The 18625-nt window shown below is 41.4% G+C and overlaps 2 protein-coding genes across 7 annotated transcripts; both read right to left on the bottom strand.

Annotated features, from left to right (window-relative positions):
* Positions 1 to 64: 64 nt before the first annotated feature.
* On the bottom strand, positions 65 to 10631 carry SQOR (sulfide quinone oxidoreductase). 3 transcript variants are annotated; one of them, XM_069026202.1, is made up of 10 exons: positions 10361 to 10631; positions 7186 to 7437; positions 6678 to 6848; positions 6140 to 6193; positions 4349 to 4543; positions 3269 to 3478; positions 2618 to 2801; positions 1725 to 1792; positions 689 to 867; positions 65 to 493 (listed from the first exon to the last, which is right to left on the bottom strand). In XM_069026202.1, exons 2-10 carry the CDS (start codon positions 7417 to 7419, stop codon positions 436 to 438), a joined length of 1353 nt encoding a protein of 450 aa, XP_068882303.1. In that variant the 5' UTR covers positions 7420 to 7437; positions 10361 to 10631; the 3' UTR covers positions 65 to 435. The 3 variants fall into 3 exon arrangements, with proteins under 3 accessions (XP_068882303.1, XP_068882302.1, XP_068882304.1); XM_069026201.1 differs by lacking the exon at positions 10361 to 10631 and adding an exon at positions 8728 to 9009; XM_069026203.1 differs by lacking the exons at positions 65 to 493; positions 10361 to 10631 and adding an exon at positions 8728 to 9033 and having other exon boundaries at positions 781 to 867; positions 2622 to 2801.
* An 86-nt stretch (positions 10632 to 10717) lies between these two features.
* On the bottom strand, positions 10718 to 16347 carry BLOC1S6 (biogenesis of lysosomal organelles complex 1 subunit 6). Of its 4 annotated transcripts, none has more exons than XM_069026207.1 (6): positions 16091 to 16347; positions 15265 to 15409; positions 14111 to 14198; positions 13423 to 13509; positions 12986 to 13043; positions 12550 to 12657 (listed from the first exon to the last, which is right to left on the bottom strand). In XM_069026207.1, the coding sequence occupies exons 1-6, from the start codon at positions 16155 to 16157 to the stop codon at positions 12644 to 12646; spliced, it is 459 nt and encodes a 152-aa protein (XP_068882308.1). In that variant the 5' UTR covers positions 16158 to 16347; the 3' UTR covers positions 12550 to 12643. The 4 variants fall into 4 exon arrangements, 3 of the variants coding, with proteins under 3 accessions (XP_068882307.1, XP_068882309.1, XP_068882308.1); XR_011154288.1 differs by having other exon boundaries at positions 12570 to 12657; positions 12928 to 13043; XM_069026206.1 differs by lacking the exon at positions 12986 to 13043 and having other exon boundaries at positions 10718 to 12657; positions 16091 to 16343.
* Positions 16348 to 18625: the final 2278 nt, after the last annotated feature.

The raw sequence follows: 18625 nt of genomic DNA, 5'->3' as shown, positions 1-18625 counted from the left end.
ATTAGGCAGCAGGTATGCTCAGAAACTAGGATTGATGCTCTTCAAAAATGAGAGTACAACAGGAGACTTGTCAGGCCATTTTACTAGCATTGAATCACTTAAATCCAGTGCATGCACTGATCTTGGATGCAGACAATTCACTTTAGGGTCAAATATTGTTGTAGCAATTCCTGTAGTAACCTGTAGGGTAAGGCAAGTTGAGGCTCCTGGGTAAGCACAGAAGCAGTTTCATGCCTCAGTTTACATAGAAGAGCAGGGAAAGAGCACTATGAAGGCTTAATCCATAGTAGGAGGAAAGGGAATTAGTGACAAAAGCTTGATTTAAAAAAAAAATTAAATGCCTGCCAGGTATTCCAAGAGGGAAGATATGTACTGATCCAATGTGAGAACAGTCCATTTCTTTGGAAGGTTTTAACCAACACTGAGAAGCAGCAGTTACTTCAAGCCCAGATGCATGAGCTTCCTGACAGGAGCTGGTCCTCCCCAGTATCCCCTGCAAGCAGAGAAAGTTCTTTCACATACTACCTAAGGAGGGCTTGGGGAAAGTTAAGAGTTAAGTTAATATTGTTAAGAGATGAGTGTTAGGGGGTTGTTTTGATCACAACTAAGGATGGACTTTGCTTCTATTCTGGCAAGGAACTAAATCAGAACAGGTGTCTATACCTGACTGTTTTTCTTCAATACTTACTTAAGTAGTGCATTCCAATAGAGCAGAGGCATCATATCAGCTTTCATGTGGTACATGGTTACTCTCTCCTTACTCTGATCAATGGGAAAGGTCTCCAAAGGCTGAGCATTGTAGTCAAACTCTGCCAGAATCACCTTGTTGTAGCCTGTTACTAGGGGGCAGGAAGTGTATCCATCATACTGCAATGAAAAATACCACTTTTCATTATTCTGACCAAAGCTGAAATGCTGAGATTTTACAAGGCATGGTTAAAATTCACATTTCCAAACAACTTCCTAGGAGACTTCTGCATTTACAGTGTCAATACCAGTGAAGGCTGCTAGGCCCGTTATGGTTTAATGACCATAATACCAAGCCACTCCATTTCAAATGTAGATCTGCTTAACAACGTTGCTTAAATTAGACCTAACCTAGAACAACAGGGCATAATGTCATTAATTGTTGGTTATTGTAACTAATGGAACAGGTGACCAGCAGATATGGATGAGAGCTGCTGTTTACTTTAACAGGCAAACAGTATCTTTAGTGAGAATTTCCAGAGAAATGCAGGATATTTGGGTTAGTGCCCCAAGGAAGCCATGTGTAAAATGAAAGTAAAAGCTCAAGGACAAATTTGAACAAATTTACAGGCTTAACACAGTGTAGTACAAAAGCTTCAGTTTAACTCTTTAAAAAGATCATGTCCTATACAGGAGAAGCAAGTTTGTAGGAGTTTTTCTGGAACAGGGATTACCTTAACAGTGTAAATAAGTCCACTTGTACTGATGAAAAACCCAGACTACTCAGCATTTAACCTTCTCAGCTGAGAAGTCAGGGAATCAAATAGATAATACTTTTAATGGCAGCATCAAGAGCATGAACTGTGCAATTCCATTGCTACTCTGACGTGCAGCTTGTAGCCATTTAGTACCACAGTGGCGGAGGCAAAGCCTTTCCTGCCTTCCGCTGCACGCGCTCAGCTGCTTGCAAGACTTCCTGTGTAAGAAGGGAGAAAACATTCAAGAGAATTTCTCCCTAAGACAAGAACTCTACGTACCTTTTTAACTGGCAACTTGTTCTTCATTACCAGAGAAATGGTTTTATCAAGGACTCCAGACTGTGCAGCTAAATAAGAAAGAAAAAGAAGTGTACTGAGACTTTGTTTCAGGCAGCAATTGTCATGAGTAAAGCGAACAGTAGTAGCCAGGCATTTTGTTGGACAATTGAATTTACATGTAAGTTTACTGTCCCAGATTAAAAAAAAATGGACTAATGCTTTGGCCTCACTGTTTAGAACATGCTAAAGCTTAATGAAACTTGAGCTGATATTTTTAGCCTATGCCCATTCTCCTATGATAAACTATACTTGCTCAGTCTTATCAAACATGAGATTCTGGCACACTGAAGTTCTGTTTCATTTCGAGCGCTGTAACTGTAGACTCATTTACTGAAGTAGTTGACTACCCCACTCTTACATTACATCAATAACATACTGTATACCCTGAGGTTTTTCCTACTCTTTTATTTGCCTTTTATTGGTTGTGAGACCATACACTTAAAAGTGTTTTAATTGTGGAACCTGTGGCTACAAGGGCAGAACATGTGATTTTTCGATAGTGATTTATCAGTTAGGTGACACATGCATGAGGAGCTAAGATAAAGCAGAAAGGTTCATTACTGAATGATGCTGTAATACAAGAACAGTTTGTTCATTTTATGACATTCTGTGAACACAAAATATAGAATTAGTTCAGCTGTGAGGTATCTGGAACAGAACTCCTGGGTTAGTGGCATGGACATGGTCTGTAGCTAGCTGGTCAGCCCATGAGACTGGTCTTTTTGAAAGCTCAAAATTGAAATCATGACCTCAGGAGTAGCAAATTAAACAAAAAGCTTAATGTGACTCCACTCTTGTCATTTACACACACAAACATACACATGCAACTTTACCCACAGCTGCAGCAGTTTTTGATGTTGGAAGGTTGGTGCAGTCTCCAATACCAAAGATATTAGGATACTTTTTATGTTGTAGAGTTTCCTTATCTACATCCACCCAGCCGCTTTCATCTGAGACAGGACTGTTGATGAGTACAGCAGGTGGCCCCATTGGGGGTGTGACATGAAGCATTTCATACTAAACAGAAAGAAAAGGCACTCAGTGGTTAGTTCATCACAGCAAACTCTATCTGTTGGTATAAGGCAATAAGTACAGTGTGGAGAGAGGGTTTCTTGGGTTTGTGTCTGTTTTGGTTTTTTAAACACAAGTATATAGAATGAAAATCTGTTCTCAAATTTCAAGTGCATCCTTTAATTAACATGAACCTTACCAAGCAACTCCATTTGGAAGCAATTTGCCTTCCTCCATACACACCTGAGACATTCCCATGGCATACTGGACTCCAGGCATAATTTATGAGAGATTTTTTCTTCTCTACACCTTGGTTTCAAAATTTTCAATACTCTGCTAAAGTTAGAGATAGTACTCTAAGGGGGTAGGAACAATACACAATGAAGCAGACTATGTTATTACAATGCAGAAGTTATTTTGCAGTACACAAGGAAAAGAAATAGAATGAAATGAGGGGTCTGCAAGCTCCTGACCTGATAAACTTCAGTCACTCCAGGTTTGTCCAAGTTTTCAAACACAGCTTCTTGCTTGTCTGCCCGAACTTCTATGAGGTTGTGCTTATAGTTAACAGCAATGCTCCTCTCCTTTATTACTTCAAGCAATGCATCAGCATACTTCTTAACACCAAAAATCACACCAAGGGAAGTGTTGAACATGATGTTTGCTTTGGAACGTCTTCCTGTCTGCAGGAGGAGAGCCAATTAGCCTTTTCTATTAAGAAACTGTGACAAGCTAGAAGAGACAAAAGAACTATGCTGCACTACTAAAGAGCTGACAGAACTATTCATGCAGGTCAATTGTTAATGAATATTTAATTAATATTTCACACCATAGTAGAAGGTAGACCCCTTTCAGCAGGAGGTACTGAAGACACCACACAAACGACTTGTGAGAAGAGGTGGCTGCAAGGCACTGAGGAACTGCTGTATGCAGGTTAAATACTTGAAGCAGTTTAGTGTTACAAAGCTTTCTGAAACCTTCATTGCTATGCATAATTTAGTAGGTAGCTCATGAAACTTCAACATATATGAAGCCTGACACTTCCACCTGAAGTTGTCTTTTGCTTCCACTAAGCTTGCTTTAACAGCCTGGCTAAGACTCCTCCTGATGCTGAGACAGTGTGCCCCAAGGAGCAAGCATAGCCACTTCTCAGACTAGTAGAAAGACGAATGGCAACAGCTATTAAGTACTTAAAGTAACAAGAATTACTTACTTCCAGCCAGTGTTATTTTGGTGCACCACGTGAAGTTATAAATTAGGCTGATAACAGCTGTATCTGCACTCACCAGAAGCAGGGTAAGCAGTTCTTTCAGTATGGATTCTGAATTCTACAAGTTTCTCTGGTATTAAATATATGCTAAATATTTATGTACAATCCATTACCTGCATTCCTTATACATTAAAAATAGAAAAACCAACTCTGTCACTTTAATAATCCTGAGTCACAGCACTCTCGTGGTTTATATTCATTTTAAAGATAATATGAAACCTTTAGAACAAGCCTTCCTTCCAACTGTGAGAACAAGCACTGGCAGAGAGGTTAAAATACTTACTTTTCTCAAGTACGCATCTGACAAATACATGATCTTCTGAGGAGCCCCTGCACACTTCACTGGAGTATTTGGAAAAGTGAAGATTGCATTTCCTTCCTTAAAATCTTGTAAAGCTTTCCATGTTTTCTCTACTGTCTGGGCTGAATAATTGGAACCTATTTTAGGGTGATTAAAACCTTCAGGCAAGCCTTTGATCTAGGAAAAGAGAAATTAAGGTTTCAAGTACAGATGGCAAAAGTTTTGTCATCATTGACAAGTATTAAATATAGACTGAGAAATAGCTATATAAGAAGTTTCTACCAGAAAGAAAGCCCATACTTACTTGCTAGTTGGTATTTTTAAAAATAGGCCTAGCAATAAAACAGGTATTTCCTTTAGAATTTAGTAGATGATTTAGTAGATGTAACATTTAGTGAAATTACTTTGGTCTGCAACATCTGAGCATAAGTCTTCAGTGCACACCCAGACCCAAGTTTTTGTAGACTGAAATTCAGAGTAAGAATTTATAAAGTCACTGCCACATCATCACAAGTAAAAATCATGTAAAAAAAAAACCAACCAAACATTTACGAAATGTTTACATAATTATTACATAATAATTACAAAATGTTTACATAAACAAAAATTTATAAGCTGAAGGAAACTTTTCAGTTGCAGACACCTATATTTGCCTAGGGTTACTTTGTTTTACTAAACTGTATCCAGCAATTATTCCCCTACTACTCCTATTATGAGCTGAGCATCTGCTTGTGAGGAAGGAAGTTGTACCCATTTCAAAATAATGGATTGCAGAAATTCCGTGAGGAAATGGGAGTCATGTTACGCATGCTGCAATGTGTTTGGGATGTTCCAGTCTGCACCAGGAGTATGCTCTTGCAAAAGAAAAACCATCCCTTTTCTTAAAGTGTCCACTTTTGTTTTAGTTACTATGAGTTTTCATTACAGAGTGTGATTAACTGTATTACATGCCTTCTGCTAGTGAACACTGAATTTACTTTTATCAGCTTGTACTGGAGCAATACATGTGAAGACTGAGAGGAGGGTCACTGAACATGCTGCAACTCTTCGTTCCACCGACCCAATCACCAGAATCTGTGTGACTGTAGTTAACTGAGACCAGCTCTTGCTTTACACACATCTTGAAAGCTTTTCAAAGAGATACTTAAGTATATTGTCAGGTACTCCATCATATTCAGATCAGGATAAAACCACGAGGGTCAGATTGCTCAGACATCTTGCCTTTGCGTTTTCCTCCTCCTACACATCACTGTGGTCATTCTTGCACCAACATTTTCCTCTGAGTGCCACCGTGTGAAGTGTTCAGGAAACCTTACACAAGGGAAGGGCCCCAGGGCCTATTTAAACACAAGCCTGGTGACTCAGCTGGCTCCTTTTGAAGTGCACCCTTCAAGAAAGGTGAGGGTAGGTCAAATTAATTCTGCAGGACAGATTTTACCGACTGCTGTGTGTTTCTCATTCTCATTACGTTAGACATGCTTCAGACTACAGTCAGCATACCTTATTATCTCATTATTACAGGCTGCCTTCAAGTTCTAGATTTAACTTGCTGCCCCATCTGCTGATATTGCCACAGAGATGCAACAAAGTTGTCATAAAAGACTTTCCCAAGGGTAATTTGGGTTAGGAGTAAAGTCATTTGTCTTCTAGCTCTTTAATTCATGCAGTGTTCAATACCTTGCAGTAAAAACAATACTGAAAAGCCATTTACTTTAATGAATGCACGTGATGCTATTAAAACTGGTATAAATATGATTACTGTAAAACAAATACCTTTTCATAATGCAGACTAATTCCAAGGGCAATTATCAGATACTTGTAAGATACCTGTGTAAGGAAAAAAAGTATTTTAGACAAAGAAACCAAAGCATTACCTCAAAGTAAATTTCAGTTATCTGACAGCAACAGGGTCACAAGGGAAGGAGATATAGGGAGCATTAGTAACATAAGTTAAGCTCTAAGAATTCTAGTTAAAATGCTAACTGCACTATGAGTTACACACACAACCTTTGCTATACACAGACCCAGGTATCTGGAGCAAAGTATTCTCTCTTTTCTGTTCAGTTCACTATAAACAGGGCAAAGGCTTATGATAATTGTATTTTGAGTTGATGTTATTCTAACTTAGTTATCTACTGCAATTTTTATTAGAAAAATATTTTAGGATCAAGTATTTCTAAGTTTTATTTCCTGGCCTCCTAGATGGTGGAGGTCTTGCTCAATAGGCAGTTCTAGGGGGATCTGCAGAAAGTAGACAGCTCATGAGATAAAATAAAAAACTTTTTTTTCTTTTTTTTTTTTACACTATTACCTTGATATCATTCTCCAGCCAGACACAGTTCTTATCTGGATCCAATGCTGTAACTTGAGATTTGATCCACTCAACACCTTTAGGCATTACACTTCCTGTTGGACGTCCAGAAACTGCCAGCTGCTTTGCACCACCACCAACCAGGGTCCACAGTGGCTGATAGTAATGAGTCTGAAATAAAAGGTTCAAATGGACATTTCAAAACTGTTTAAAGGGACTTAAAGATGAAGGCATATCACTCCAAATGGGAGCAATGTACTCTTAACATTGTATTATTCTTAACAAAAGAAGCTGTATAAATAACCAAGATTTTTCCATGACAAAGCTGCAGGGATGCATAAATCTCATGGATAAGCAAATGTCATGCAAAACCTTTTGAAAGATGGTTAGTTGGCTTACTTTCCACAGCTAAAAACATGTGGGGCTGGAGAGGGATGAGCATCAGACCCCTCTGGTCACATGTAAAATGCTTACTCTTCACAGTGCTTTACAGCAGAGGGAGACTCACCTTACTTGGCTCAACAACAGCCACATTTGCTGCCCCCACTTTCCTCTTCATCCGAGCACTCATGGCAATTCCACCAGCACCTCCACCCAACACAAGTACTTCATAATAATCCTTGGCAGCACACCTGGCTGCTGTGTGTAAGCCAAAGGAGCTCATCTTCTGCATTCCTGGTTTCAGCAACCACACACCAGGACGGAGACAGAAGCAGGAGGACACTGCTCCAATTGCTGACATCTTTCATTAAGTGGGAAGCTAGGAGATAAGGAAAGGCACCAGCAACAATTACAGGAAGCAGAATTTATATTTATTTAAATGCCTGGGTTAGTCTTCAAGGCAAAAATTATAATATTAAATCCTGGAGTTATCAGGCAAGAATTACAGCCTCTTCACTTATTTACTCATTTATGGTACTTACTATGGTACTTTTTTTTTACAGACCAGAGTTTCAAAATTACACCAGAAACCTTAAATATTTTCAAGAAAATCTTCCAATGCCAGCTTCAAAAATTCTCCACGACACTTAGATGTAGTTGAGCAACTCATTCTGCACCTTTCTGTGCTATCTTGACATCCCTCATGTCCGTGTCCCCTGAATTCTTTATAATGCCCCATTATTAATGCTTACAGTTACAATTTGGGACAGAGAAGGAAAAATCTCAGAGGCATCCAATGTAAAACAAATGTTAATAATTTTGTTTTACAGAAGGTTTCCAAGATGCAGACATTTTCTTTTCATCCCCTCCCCATTCAGAACAAAACACCCAACTCCAGGATAAGTTAGTTTCACTTTAGAAGGCTGTTTATCATCTGTGCTGGCAGCTATTTAAAAATATGGACCTCCATTCATAAATCTCTTTTCCCTTTCACTCTAAGGCTATTTGTTTGCATGTTTTTAGAATAAGTCCGTTTAATACTGAAGAAAATGCACTTTAAAAAAATCTCAGTTAAGACTGAGCAGGAGAGCTCAGCACCTCAGTATTTCAACTAGAGCCTAGAACAAACACTTAAGCGAAGCACGGCGGTTCATGCAGAGGCACTCCGGACAGCTGCAGCTTCTTCCTCTCCGGGGCACCTACCAGATGCTTAGCTCTGCAAACTGCCCACTTCATCGAACCAGTTTGTTGAAGGAAGTTGGAATAAATGAAGTTAGAAAAGTCCTACTGGCAAGAAGTACAGGTCATTGCAGCTATTCTCTAAACAGCTGGCCACAGATCAGCAGCTTAAGCATTCCACCCATGCACGTGTGCGAGCTCGGCGGGCGCTGCCCCAGCCGGCTCCAGAGCCTGCGAGCCCCTCAGCGCCGGTCTCGGCAGCCGCAGGGGACCCCGAGGCCGGCGCTGCTGCACCCGCCGAGGCCAAGGGAGCCGGCCCTGCAGGGGGAGCAGGGCCACGACCCCGGCCGCGCTGGGCGAGGCCGCTGCGGCCCGCGGGCTGCCCCCCCGGCACGGCGCTCCCGCCGCCTCCCTGCTCGGCCCAGCCCGGCTCCTCCGCTCCCTCACGGCAGGACGGACCCCCGGGCCCCGCTCCCGGCTCCGCACTCACCCGCTCGCTGCGCCGAGCAGGGGCGCAGAAGGATCGCGCCGCCGGCCCGAGTGCGATCGGCGCCGGGTCCCGGGAGCGGCGGGGCGGAGCTCGAGGCTCCGGGTGCTGCCCGGCCGCGGGCAAAGGCCGCGGTCCGGCCGGGAAGGCCGGGCTGGGTGTGCGCAGCCGGCGGTGCCCGCGGAGCCCCCGCGAGGGGCTGAGCCGGGCGCTCCGCTCCGGGCAGGGACCGATCGCCCCTACAGCTCCAGACCCCGTTCTTCCCAAAGTTTTGAAACTCCAGTCCTAAACCTGGCCCCCTGCCAATCCCGGATCGAAACCCTGCTGCGCATTCGGCTGGAGGCAGCCTGGAGTCCCAGCTAGACAGGTGCAGCACAGGTCAGTCGCACAGGGCTGGCCGACACCAGAATCATGACCACTACAGTACCTGTGATGGAGTGACCACTGATACTTCAGTATCTGAACTTTCTCAGGTTACCTGTAACCACCAGCCCTAAACCATCATCTAGTGACCCTTTTCTATAGACAGAAAAAACAGCAAAACAATTAAGCTCAATTAAATAACACCAAAACTCTAATTAATAATAAATGAGCTCTGATGGAGTGCATTCCCCAGTGATAGGGAAAGGCTCTCTTTTCAAAGCTGCTGAACACCCAGTGTCTGGGTTTTACTGGACAGAAAATGTACTGAAAGAAGACACAGTAAGTATCTTTAAACTGTGACACAGAGATTAGACATCTTTGTTAATACAAGAAACTTCTCTAAAGAGAAAAAAGGGCTAGGGTTTATGGTTACATCCTTTAAAATATTCAAACTGCCATTTTTTATAATTTTTATGAGTTTCTCAACTTCCTGTTTCTACCTGCTTTGGTATAATCAGAGTGCAGCCTTTTTCCCACATCTTCTTTTGTCCTAAGAGGTTGATCCTCATCTCTGATCATGTGAAAATTGTTGGGCTGTTTTTTAAACATGTATTTTTAGGATTGTCTTTAAATACTGCAGTATTGTCTTTATGCTCCCATGCATATTTCCCTACAGACTGCTTAAAGACATAGCCTGCAATTTGAATTTAAAAAATTACTCAAATGAATTCCATAATTCAGAAACATCTCACAAACCAAACACGAAGAAACTCCCCACCTGTAGCACAGGGGCCTCCAGCAGCTGCAGGGAGCGCTGTCTAAACCTTTCCAAAGTCCAGGCAGGATGAAAGGGTGGGAGCTGCTGTGTGAGGGCTGGGCACACACTGCCTAACCCTAAGCCTACACCACCACATTTATCTACTCAATAAGTAACTTTTTATAAAAGCAAGCATGACTAAGTGTACACAGCAATAGAATTGCTCACTCTAGCTGAGCATGTTGATGCAAGCACACATTTTTAGATGTCAGTATTGTTAAATTCATCCAATGCAGCTTTTACTTTTATGCATTAAGACTTACAAGAGTATTTGATAGAACATCCTGTGGAGATACTGAATTGTACTTTTCACTGAAGTAATTTAAGAACACATTAATGGAAGTTATGTAAACTGAACAAACTTCATCCTATATATTTTTATTAATTTCCCCCCTTTAGTACAGAAAGGTCATTTAGTAAAATTAGGTCCTTATTCATAGAAAACCCAGATCTTACCATACTTTTGTAGGAAAAGTTAATCAATCACATTTTTCTGTATGTGTATGTGATTCCTCAGGCAAGTACTGTCAGCTTTTATTCCTTTGATTGGAAATTATTCCAAATGCTGAAATGTACCAAATTTCAAAAGCATAAATTTATATGAATTTCTTAGAATTCTCTAGTTTTAATTAAAATAACCATGATTTTTTGAAACAAAACAAAACCCCATAAAACCACAGTTCTTTGGAGAAAATCAAACGGTTCTTGACAGAGAGACAGAATATGACTTGACACAGTAAACTGGATTCTAGATGAGGGCATACAAATCAAGAAATATCAAAGGAATTCAATCCTCATTTGGATACTGAGGCATCTAGTTTCATGTTATAGTTTAATGAGAACAGTTTTAATTCCCAGAATCTGATTGTGAAATTACATTACAAAATAAAATACTTAGACAACATTTAGTTATGTACATTCTGCTCCAAAAAATGGACTGTGGAAATTCTTTACATTTCTCTTAGAAATACATACAAACCACAGCAGAGACCAACAGTCCACTGGCAATTAATAGACATGAGTCAACTTCAGGGAAAAATACCTGTGGAAAGTCTTAATCTAATACTGCTTCAGTAACAGAATTTCAGTGTCTGTTCAGACTACTTTAAGTAGTTTGTTCTTCTTGTCCCAAAACATTATCCCAGTTTACCTTGCATGATGGCTGGGTACTTGTTAGAGTACATCTTTCACAGAAACAGATGCCAAATATTAAGAACAGGACATTAGGAGTTCAGAAAATTACAATACAGAAAGTCCAGGCAGGTGTACACTGTGTGAGTAATCTAAAACAGAAGAAAAAGTAAAATTGACTGTGCCCCTGTGATACCTTCCTATACATATTTTATGGAAAACTTTACATAGCTTGCCCTTTATCTTACTTCAAAACACACCATTTACATTATTACTTAAAAAGAAACACAGATATACTTGAAAAGAAACACAGATATAAAATAACTAGTTTGTTAGACTGAAGGAACAAATAATTTAAAGCTCTTTTACCAGTCTAGACAACTTGTACATTCATTTGAATGTGAGTTCACACCAAGTGCTGCAAAATAGGAATTACATTCAGAGAAATGGGTATCAACCTCCATTCCAAATTTATCATCAGTACACACTAATGATCATCAACTTGGGTGAGGACAAAGTAACAAAAAATCTCTTATATAGCCCCGAAATGCAAAGGATTAAATTGTTAAGGAAAAGACATTAAATTCAGTAGTTTTCCTACAGGTAGCTGAATTTCACATGAAGTGGAAATTTTTTACTTTTGGTTATGTTTTATTTTGTCACACAAGATGAAGAAACTACAACTTCTAATCCCACAAAAATATGCTTAGACCACACAAGTCTTCCTAATAAAGCATTACAGAAGTAACAGTTTCCTGGTTTGACCTAAATGTTTGTGGAAGCACAAATTCATTAATCTTTGCATTGTGCACACATCAATTTTGACAATCTTTAGTGTTCTGCTTCCCCCCTGCCAATCATTTCAGCTGGGAACTTACTCAGAAGTTACTTTAAAGCTGTTCTTAAGTTACTTGATGGCAAGAAAACTAACATTGCTGCGATGAAGTGAACTTTTAGGCAAATACACTGGTATTTTCTTCAGTTCATTAGAGATGGATCAAACTAAGGCTGCACAAGAAATCAGTATTTATGATCAAAGACAGATCCCAACTGCCTGAAACAAAGCATTTTCAGTGAAAATGCAACCACTGAAGTCTGGTGATGAGAACTGAACTTAAAGAAGTATTCTGCATTTTGTCCGAAAAACATGTGCTAGTCATCAAACATCTCTCAGAATTCTAAACACCAAAAGAACAGATGGAAACAAAAATGGATAGGTACTTAAAACTATGATGCCTAGTTCTCCCATATACATATATATATAAAAATTAACTTACATTATAATAATATCAAACTGCATAGCATTACAAAAGAAGGCAACTTGAATGGCTGAAATGAAAAAAAGTGAGAATTACCAACTCTATCATTACCATTCTGGAATTTTTAATACCATAGAGTAGACTGTTGCTAGCAACAGCTATAGCCCAATTTAAGCAAAGTCTGCCTTAATTCCAGTGAATGCAGAAATCATTCATTCAGACAAGTTGTTGCATGCTCTTCTTTCAGGTCCTCTTTGCAGGTTTTGCTGTTAACTGTTTCTCTCTTTCAAGTTCCTTCTCACGTTGCTGCTCTCGTTCCAACTCCTCCTTCTGCCTCTTTTGTTGCAGCTTAAGTGCTCTTTTCTAAACAGAAAAGACAAGGAAATAATTTTAAGTTTTATAGATATATTTAAGTTGGTGCAATAAACAAAATCCCTCCCATTCTCCCTCTCTCCAACACACCCTCCTTATGACTGAATGTGGCGTAAACTGTTCATGTTGGCTTCATCCCTCCCACTTTCAGCTCACTGTTCAGAAATGGCAAGTTTGTGATCTACACTGGGAAAACACAAGCTGGAATCCCTTCAGGCTCACTAAAAGTCACCCTTTGGGTATACTTGACAAGGTTCTTACCATGCAATTTACTGCTTCCAAGAAAAAATTCTCTTGTTGAACACACTGAAGGACTAACCTTGCCAGAATGTAACCAGAGACTGTCGATACAGCATGATGCCACTGAACTTATGCCACTGTTAATGGTACATTAAATAGGAGAAATTCTTACATTTGTGACAATCTAGTTTCCATTGAAAAGAAACTGAAACAACAAAGAGAACTACTTGGAATGGAGTGGATTAAGCAACAGAACAAGGCATGATTCTTACACCATCTAAACATGAAGATGACACTGAAAATTAGGAGTAGTTCAGATGTGTAAGTTGCTTGAGCACCGTTACGAGCAAATGAAAGTTTAAAAACATACATGGCTTGGAGCTACTGAAAACATCCTTTTCAGATAAAATTCTATTTTAATCAGAATTTTCAGCATGCATCCAAAATAAAAGTTGGAAGTCAATAACACAGAAGTAAATATCTGTATTGGAAAGTAAAAATATTTATCCCACTCACTTTTAACTTTGATGTCTTCTCGTGCAGCATCATCATTTCATTTCTAATATTCACTAACTTGTTGTGATAGTGTTTAGCTTCTGAAAACTTAAAACCATAACTGTTAAAGCAGTGACTGTTAAGTTAGAATAGTTTTATAAAGCTACACAGCAAAATAGCAATCAAAAACATAGTGATTACCAGAACAGTTTGATAATGGAACAAACATGTTCAAGTTTATATATAAAATTTACATATTACATATACCAATATAGAAAATTACTACATCTCAGCAATTGCACCCAGTAATCTATTGAGTTAAGATTCACAAAACAGAACAAAAATATTACCACTTTATGCACCATATATGAGTGTTTCATGCACCCTTCCTGCTAGTCTGGGGAGGTGCACAGAGCCCATGCTGGGCCTCAATCCTACCAAAAAAATGTGTATATTTGCTCTGGCTACTGGCTTTGAACAGCCAGTCTCACTAATGCTGCCTGACTGAGCCAGTGCTCTCTTCCCACTGCCCTTCCCATTTGAGGGAAATATGCTGGTTCCCACCCTCTCCAGCAGTTTGTCCCTAATATCTGAACTGGTTTTCTTTCTGTAGGTCATTAAGAACAAGGAAAAGACACAAGCTGCTACTAATGCTTCAGCAAGAAAATCTGTGCTAATCTAGAATTTAAAAGGCATTACTGGTACTTACCAAAGCATTAATATCAAGAATGGAGTTACACTCTTTGAATTTTGAAATTTCTTGTTCTAATGTTTCTAGCAAGACCACTTGGTTCTGTCTAAAACAAAAAAAGATGCATAAACCCAAAGTAAAGCACCACTTATGCTTTTCAACCAGTCCCTTAAATAGACTTTTAATCAAAACAGTATCAATATACACTTCCTAGTACCAGATTCCTCTTATGCATTGCTAGGTGATTTCAATAAAAAAATGAGTAAATTATTTTAGAAAAATCCAAGCTACTGTTGCACAAATTCAGCTGGCATCATACAGCATGGATATCCAGCATGAATATCCCTAGACTCTGAAGAGGCACTCTCCAGGTTGCAGTGGTTGAATGAAAGAAAGAACAATTAATTAGCTCTTGACTTTCTACTTGGGTGACTCTGTGTCATGATGCAAGACTAAGTTATTTCTGTACAGAACTTGTGTGGATTCCTGGTGATTATTAAGGATCTCCATCCCACACAGATCAGCTCAAGTCTTTCCAGACAAAAGCTGTCCTTGGCAGCAGCATAACCACATCATGTGTAGTGAAACCCAAACCACGGTACCCTGCAAAACCTGAGATGGATCTGTGTAAAGCTCTTTCCAATACCTCTGTGTCCATGGCAGATCTGGTCTGCATTTGAAATCAACTACTCTCAGTTATCAGTGAGGAATCAGTGTACAAAACTCTTATCTGTTTAGCTCCTTACTTGTATTTTTCAAGTGTTCTGCAATATAGTTTAGAGACTGAACAACAAACAATATATCTCACTACAAGCTGCCCTGAATACAAACTGCATGTCTCCAAGCAAAATAAATCCAGCTTTTAGCACACTTTTCCATTGCAGAAGTGAATAAGCATTTAAGAAATCTACATGTCTTCTGCTCTGCCTGGCTTAGGGGATTTTAGTCTTCTAGTGTTACACATTCTTCAGCCAAAGTGCTCACAGGCTACACTGCAGCTTATACACCTGCTGGTACTCCCACAGATCACTGAATTATTCAGGCTGCTCTAGTCAGGATACAGAAATGCTGATAAACTATATTCCACTTAAAGGGAGCTGGCACATTATACCGAAAAAAGTAGCAAAACCAAGTATGCATGGATATGAAGATGGTTTCAAAAATCTGCTTACGTAAGTTCCTGCAGTGCTAATTTTGATCGCTGAAGATCAGGCAGATAGTGGGAGATCAATCCTTCCGTTAGCTGCTCCACAGCTTTCTCATCTATTAAGGGCAGATCTTCTACAACTCCTTCATCTGGAGATGCATCACTGGGACCTACACCAAAGAACAGCAATGTGACAGCTCAGCACACACTTCAAGTTTCACCTAGAGCAACTACATTTTCCTTTTCAAAAATTGAAAGCATTAAAACACTGACGTTAAAATTCTCTGCACTTTTTCAACTAAACTGGGATTTCATTTTCCTCCTCTTCTTTATCCCTCCCTTACTCCCAGGGCTGTATCACAAGCTTCTTGGTAAACCCTTTTACAAATGGGCAACATCAGTGTTCTGACTATGTATCAAGAGTACCTAAACATTAACAGCCCCCAACCTTTGCTTTCAAAGTCTGAGAACAAACTAGGCTATAAAAGGTCTTCACCTGTCACTCAAAACAACACGGGCTCATTGGAACACCTCATGCTGAACTCCGAAAGTTTGCAGGAGTTGGTTCACAGCTACTCTAAGTTTCGTATGGGCACGCTGTGATTATTTTTTGCCTGCAGTGCTCGTGGAAGACAAAGCCCTTTAACCCACATGCCCCCCGCACCGGAGAGAACGCTGCCGGGGGCAGCACTTCGCCTCCGAGGGAGCGCGCCCGTAACACCGGGGGGTAGCGGAGCCTCCCGGCGGGCGCCCTGCTCTGACCGGGGCCGGCGGCGGCCGCAGCCTCTCCTCGGGCCTCCCCGCACCCGCGTCCCGCCCGGCCCGGCCCGGCCCGGCCGCCCCTCACGCACCCAGCGAGCGCCCGGGGTCGCCCGCGGTCGCCGCCTCCTTCCCCTCCGGCCGCTCCGCGCCGCTCATCGCTGCCGCTCCCGGAGCCCTCCGGCAAAGCAAGGCAAGGCAGGGCAGGGCAAGGCAGGGCAGGGCAGGGCCGCCCAAGCCCGCGGCAGGCGGGTCCGGCTGCCCTCAGCGAGCGGGGCGGCCCGGCGCCCCCCGCCCCGCGCCCCGCCGCCGCCGCACCATAGAGCCGCCGCCGCCGCCGCGCTCCGGGACTGGGCCGCGCAACGGGCGCGGAAGTGACGCGCAAGTGACGCTGCTGGCGTTGAGTGACGCTGCTGGCGTTGAGTGACGCTGCTGGCGTTGAGTGACGATGCGACGGGACCGGCGACGGGACCGACACCGGGGCCGCGGCCGCGCCGGGGCGGTGCGGGGCTCGCCTTCCCTCCGCTCCTCTCCGCTCCCCTGCGCTCCCCGGGGGTGCCTGGCCCGTCCGGGGCCGTCGGAGGCCGCCTGGCCTCGGGAGCAGCCGCGGGGGCCGGGGCCGAGCCTCGGTGTGTGCGGTTCCGGCCCCGCGGGGACCCCGCTGGGGTGCAGGGGCCTGACAATGGCACCGTCCCAGCGTGCCGGGGGAGAGCGGCTGCCAGGCGGGAGCAGCACAGCGCAGCCCCGTGAGCTCTGCTGCCGCGGCAGAAAACAACTAAAATCACTGCAGGTGCCCTTTCCTAGGGGCGTCCTTGCTCTTCTGTTTAATAGGTTTGTATTTTATTGTCCAGAAACCATGCAGACTATAGACTACTTGTAGCTTCTGTTTCTTAGGAAATGAGTAACTGGCTTTTGTGTGTGGGTCTGTCTCTGCATCTCCCCCAACAGAATGCAAGAGCAGTAACTACACACAGAATCACAGAACAGAGATGGAAGGGACCCAGAGGGATCATTAAGTCTAGCTCTTAATTGAGTGGGCCATACAGGGATCAAACAGACACCTTGGTGTTATCAGCACCCTGCTCTAAACAACTTGCAAGTATATATATTCTTTAATGAAAAATCACTTTTATATCGCATGGTAGGATTTATATTTTTTTCCTCTTTTACCTATAAAGGTCTTTTCAAGAAATGCAGGTGCAACTATAGAAAGAAACTAACAAAGCACCACTCAAAGTTTTTTTAATGCAGTATTTTAATATATTCCTAAATATTCAAGATTAAATTAAATTCAGGCAGTCTCCCTAATGCTCTTCGGAAACAGACCAAGGCAAAACAATGGGCTTTTGAGATAATCTGTCAACCTCAAAACTAACATTTTTAACAGCAAGATTGTTGCAAATTTATTTGCATTTTTCTTCATATGCATATTCTAATTAACTATTGATCACAATTATGTTACTATTCCATTATCAGATTAAAAACTCACCCATTTTTCTTTTTCTGTTCTTTTAAAGAAGCAACGGCACGAAGTTGTTAATTAACTTGTACAGACTCAAATTCTTAATTACAACTGGTTAGCAATTTTACTTAAAAGTTTCTTCTGGTAAGGGGGAAAAACCACAACTTTTGTTGAAAGTTTCACTGGGAAAGACTTCTCAGCTTCCAGATGGAATTTCTAGTAAGAACAAGTGAGATAATGACTCTGAAATAGTCTCACTTGAGATGTGGGAGTTTCAGATTTGTGCTCCTGCTTTGCCTGTTCCCGGCCTTCCCACGTCTTGCAGAAATAGACTAAGGATTGGAATAGAAAGCTGGTATCTGGTTTTCTAGACAAATTAAAATTTAACTATTTGTCAACCCAAATGCTCCAAAAAAGAGATTGATGGAAAACTTTTCATTTTCCTTTTCTTCTGCAAAATGTCCTCTGTTTCACAGTAACTATTTCCCAAGTGCCTATGTATGTAATACTGTTAACACCAAATAATCGTGTTTCATTTTCATTTTATGTTGTAGCAACTGTGTTCAGAAATCTTTAATGCAACACTGTCACATACACATTTTGGATTTTATTGTTGCAACTGATTTAAGCAGTTACATATATTGTGACCATAAGCCCCAGCCTAGAAATCTGAGTGAAAATGAGTTAAGTTAGCTTGAATTGTATAGCAAATAGGATGTTTTAAACCATCAGCTTTGGAAGTGCCACATGACTTCAGGGATGACAACATGAAAAGGAAATACTTCACATTAATAGGTAACCTCTTAAAGACTCTCCATCCTCATTAAGTAAACGAGACTATAGAAAGAGTAGAGCCTTGGCTGTCACAATAAAGAAATGGAGTGTTGCAGGCTGGTACAAAAGGTTCTGTTCAACAGAGACTCATCTTACCAATGTATGAACTGGTTCTTGACAACACTTCAGATCTGGTCTTAATTATTCAGTAAAAGGTGAGCTGGCAAACCTCGGTGCACTGGTTTAGTGTGTTAGTCCTCCCAGCTACTACCCTTCCTCAGTGCTGAAAGTTTCTGTTCCTGTAGAAGCAGCAAAGCTCCAGTGCAAAGCCCCAACATTTTAAGACAGTTTTAAAAGCAGTTGTTTTGGTGGCTCCTGGAACCTGGCTGCT

The sequence above is a fragment of the Aphelocoma coerulescens genome, chromosome 10, assembly GCF_041296385.1.
Source record: "Aphelocoma coerulescens isolate FSJ_1873_10779 chromosome 10, UR_Acoe_1.0, whole genome shotgun sequence".
In the NCBI taxonomy this organism is placed as follows: Eukaryota; Metazoa; Chordata; class Aves; order Passeriformes; family Corvidae; genus Aphelocoma; species Aphelocoma coerulescens.
Note: the sequence above shows the minus strand (reverse complement) of the source record. Positions and strands in the feature narration are given on the sequence as shown.

Coding starts and splice junctions, on each gene's coding strand:
- SQOR (XM_069026202.1), bottom strand. CDS start 7,419: ATGTCAGCAATTGGAGCAGTGTCCTCCTGCTTCTGTCTCCGTCCTGGT. Junction 3,479..4,348: donor CAGATGCGTACTTGAGAAAA/GTAAGTATTTTA, acceptor CTCCTCCTGCAG/ACAGGAAGACGTTCCAAAGC. Junction 494..688: donor TATTGGAATGCACTACTTAA/GTAAGTATTGAA, acceptor CTCTGCTTGCAG/GGGATACTGGGGAGGACCAG.
- BLOC1S6 (XM_069026206.1), bottom strand. CDS start 16,157: ATGAGCGGCGCGGAGCGGCCGGAGGGGAAGGAGGCGGCGACCGCGGGC. Junction 15,410..16,090: donor CGACCCCGGGCGCTCGCTGG/GTGCGTGAGGGG, acceptor TCTTTGGTGTAG/GTCCCAGTGATGCATCTCCA. Junction 12,658..13,422: donor AGAAGACATCAAAGTTAAAA/GTGAGTGGGATA, acceptor TTTTCTGTTTAG/AAAAGAGCACTTAAGCTGCA.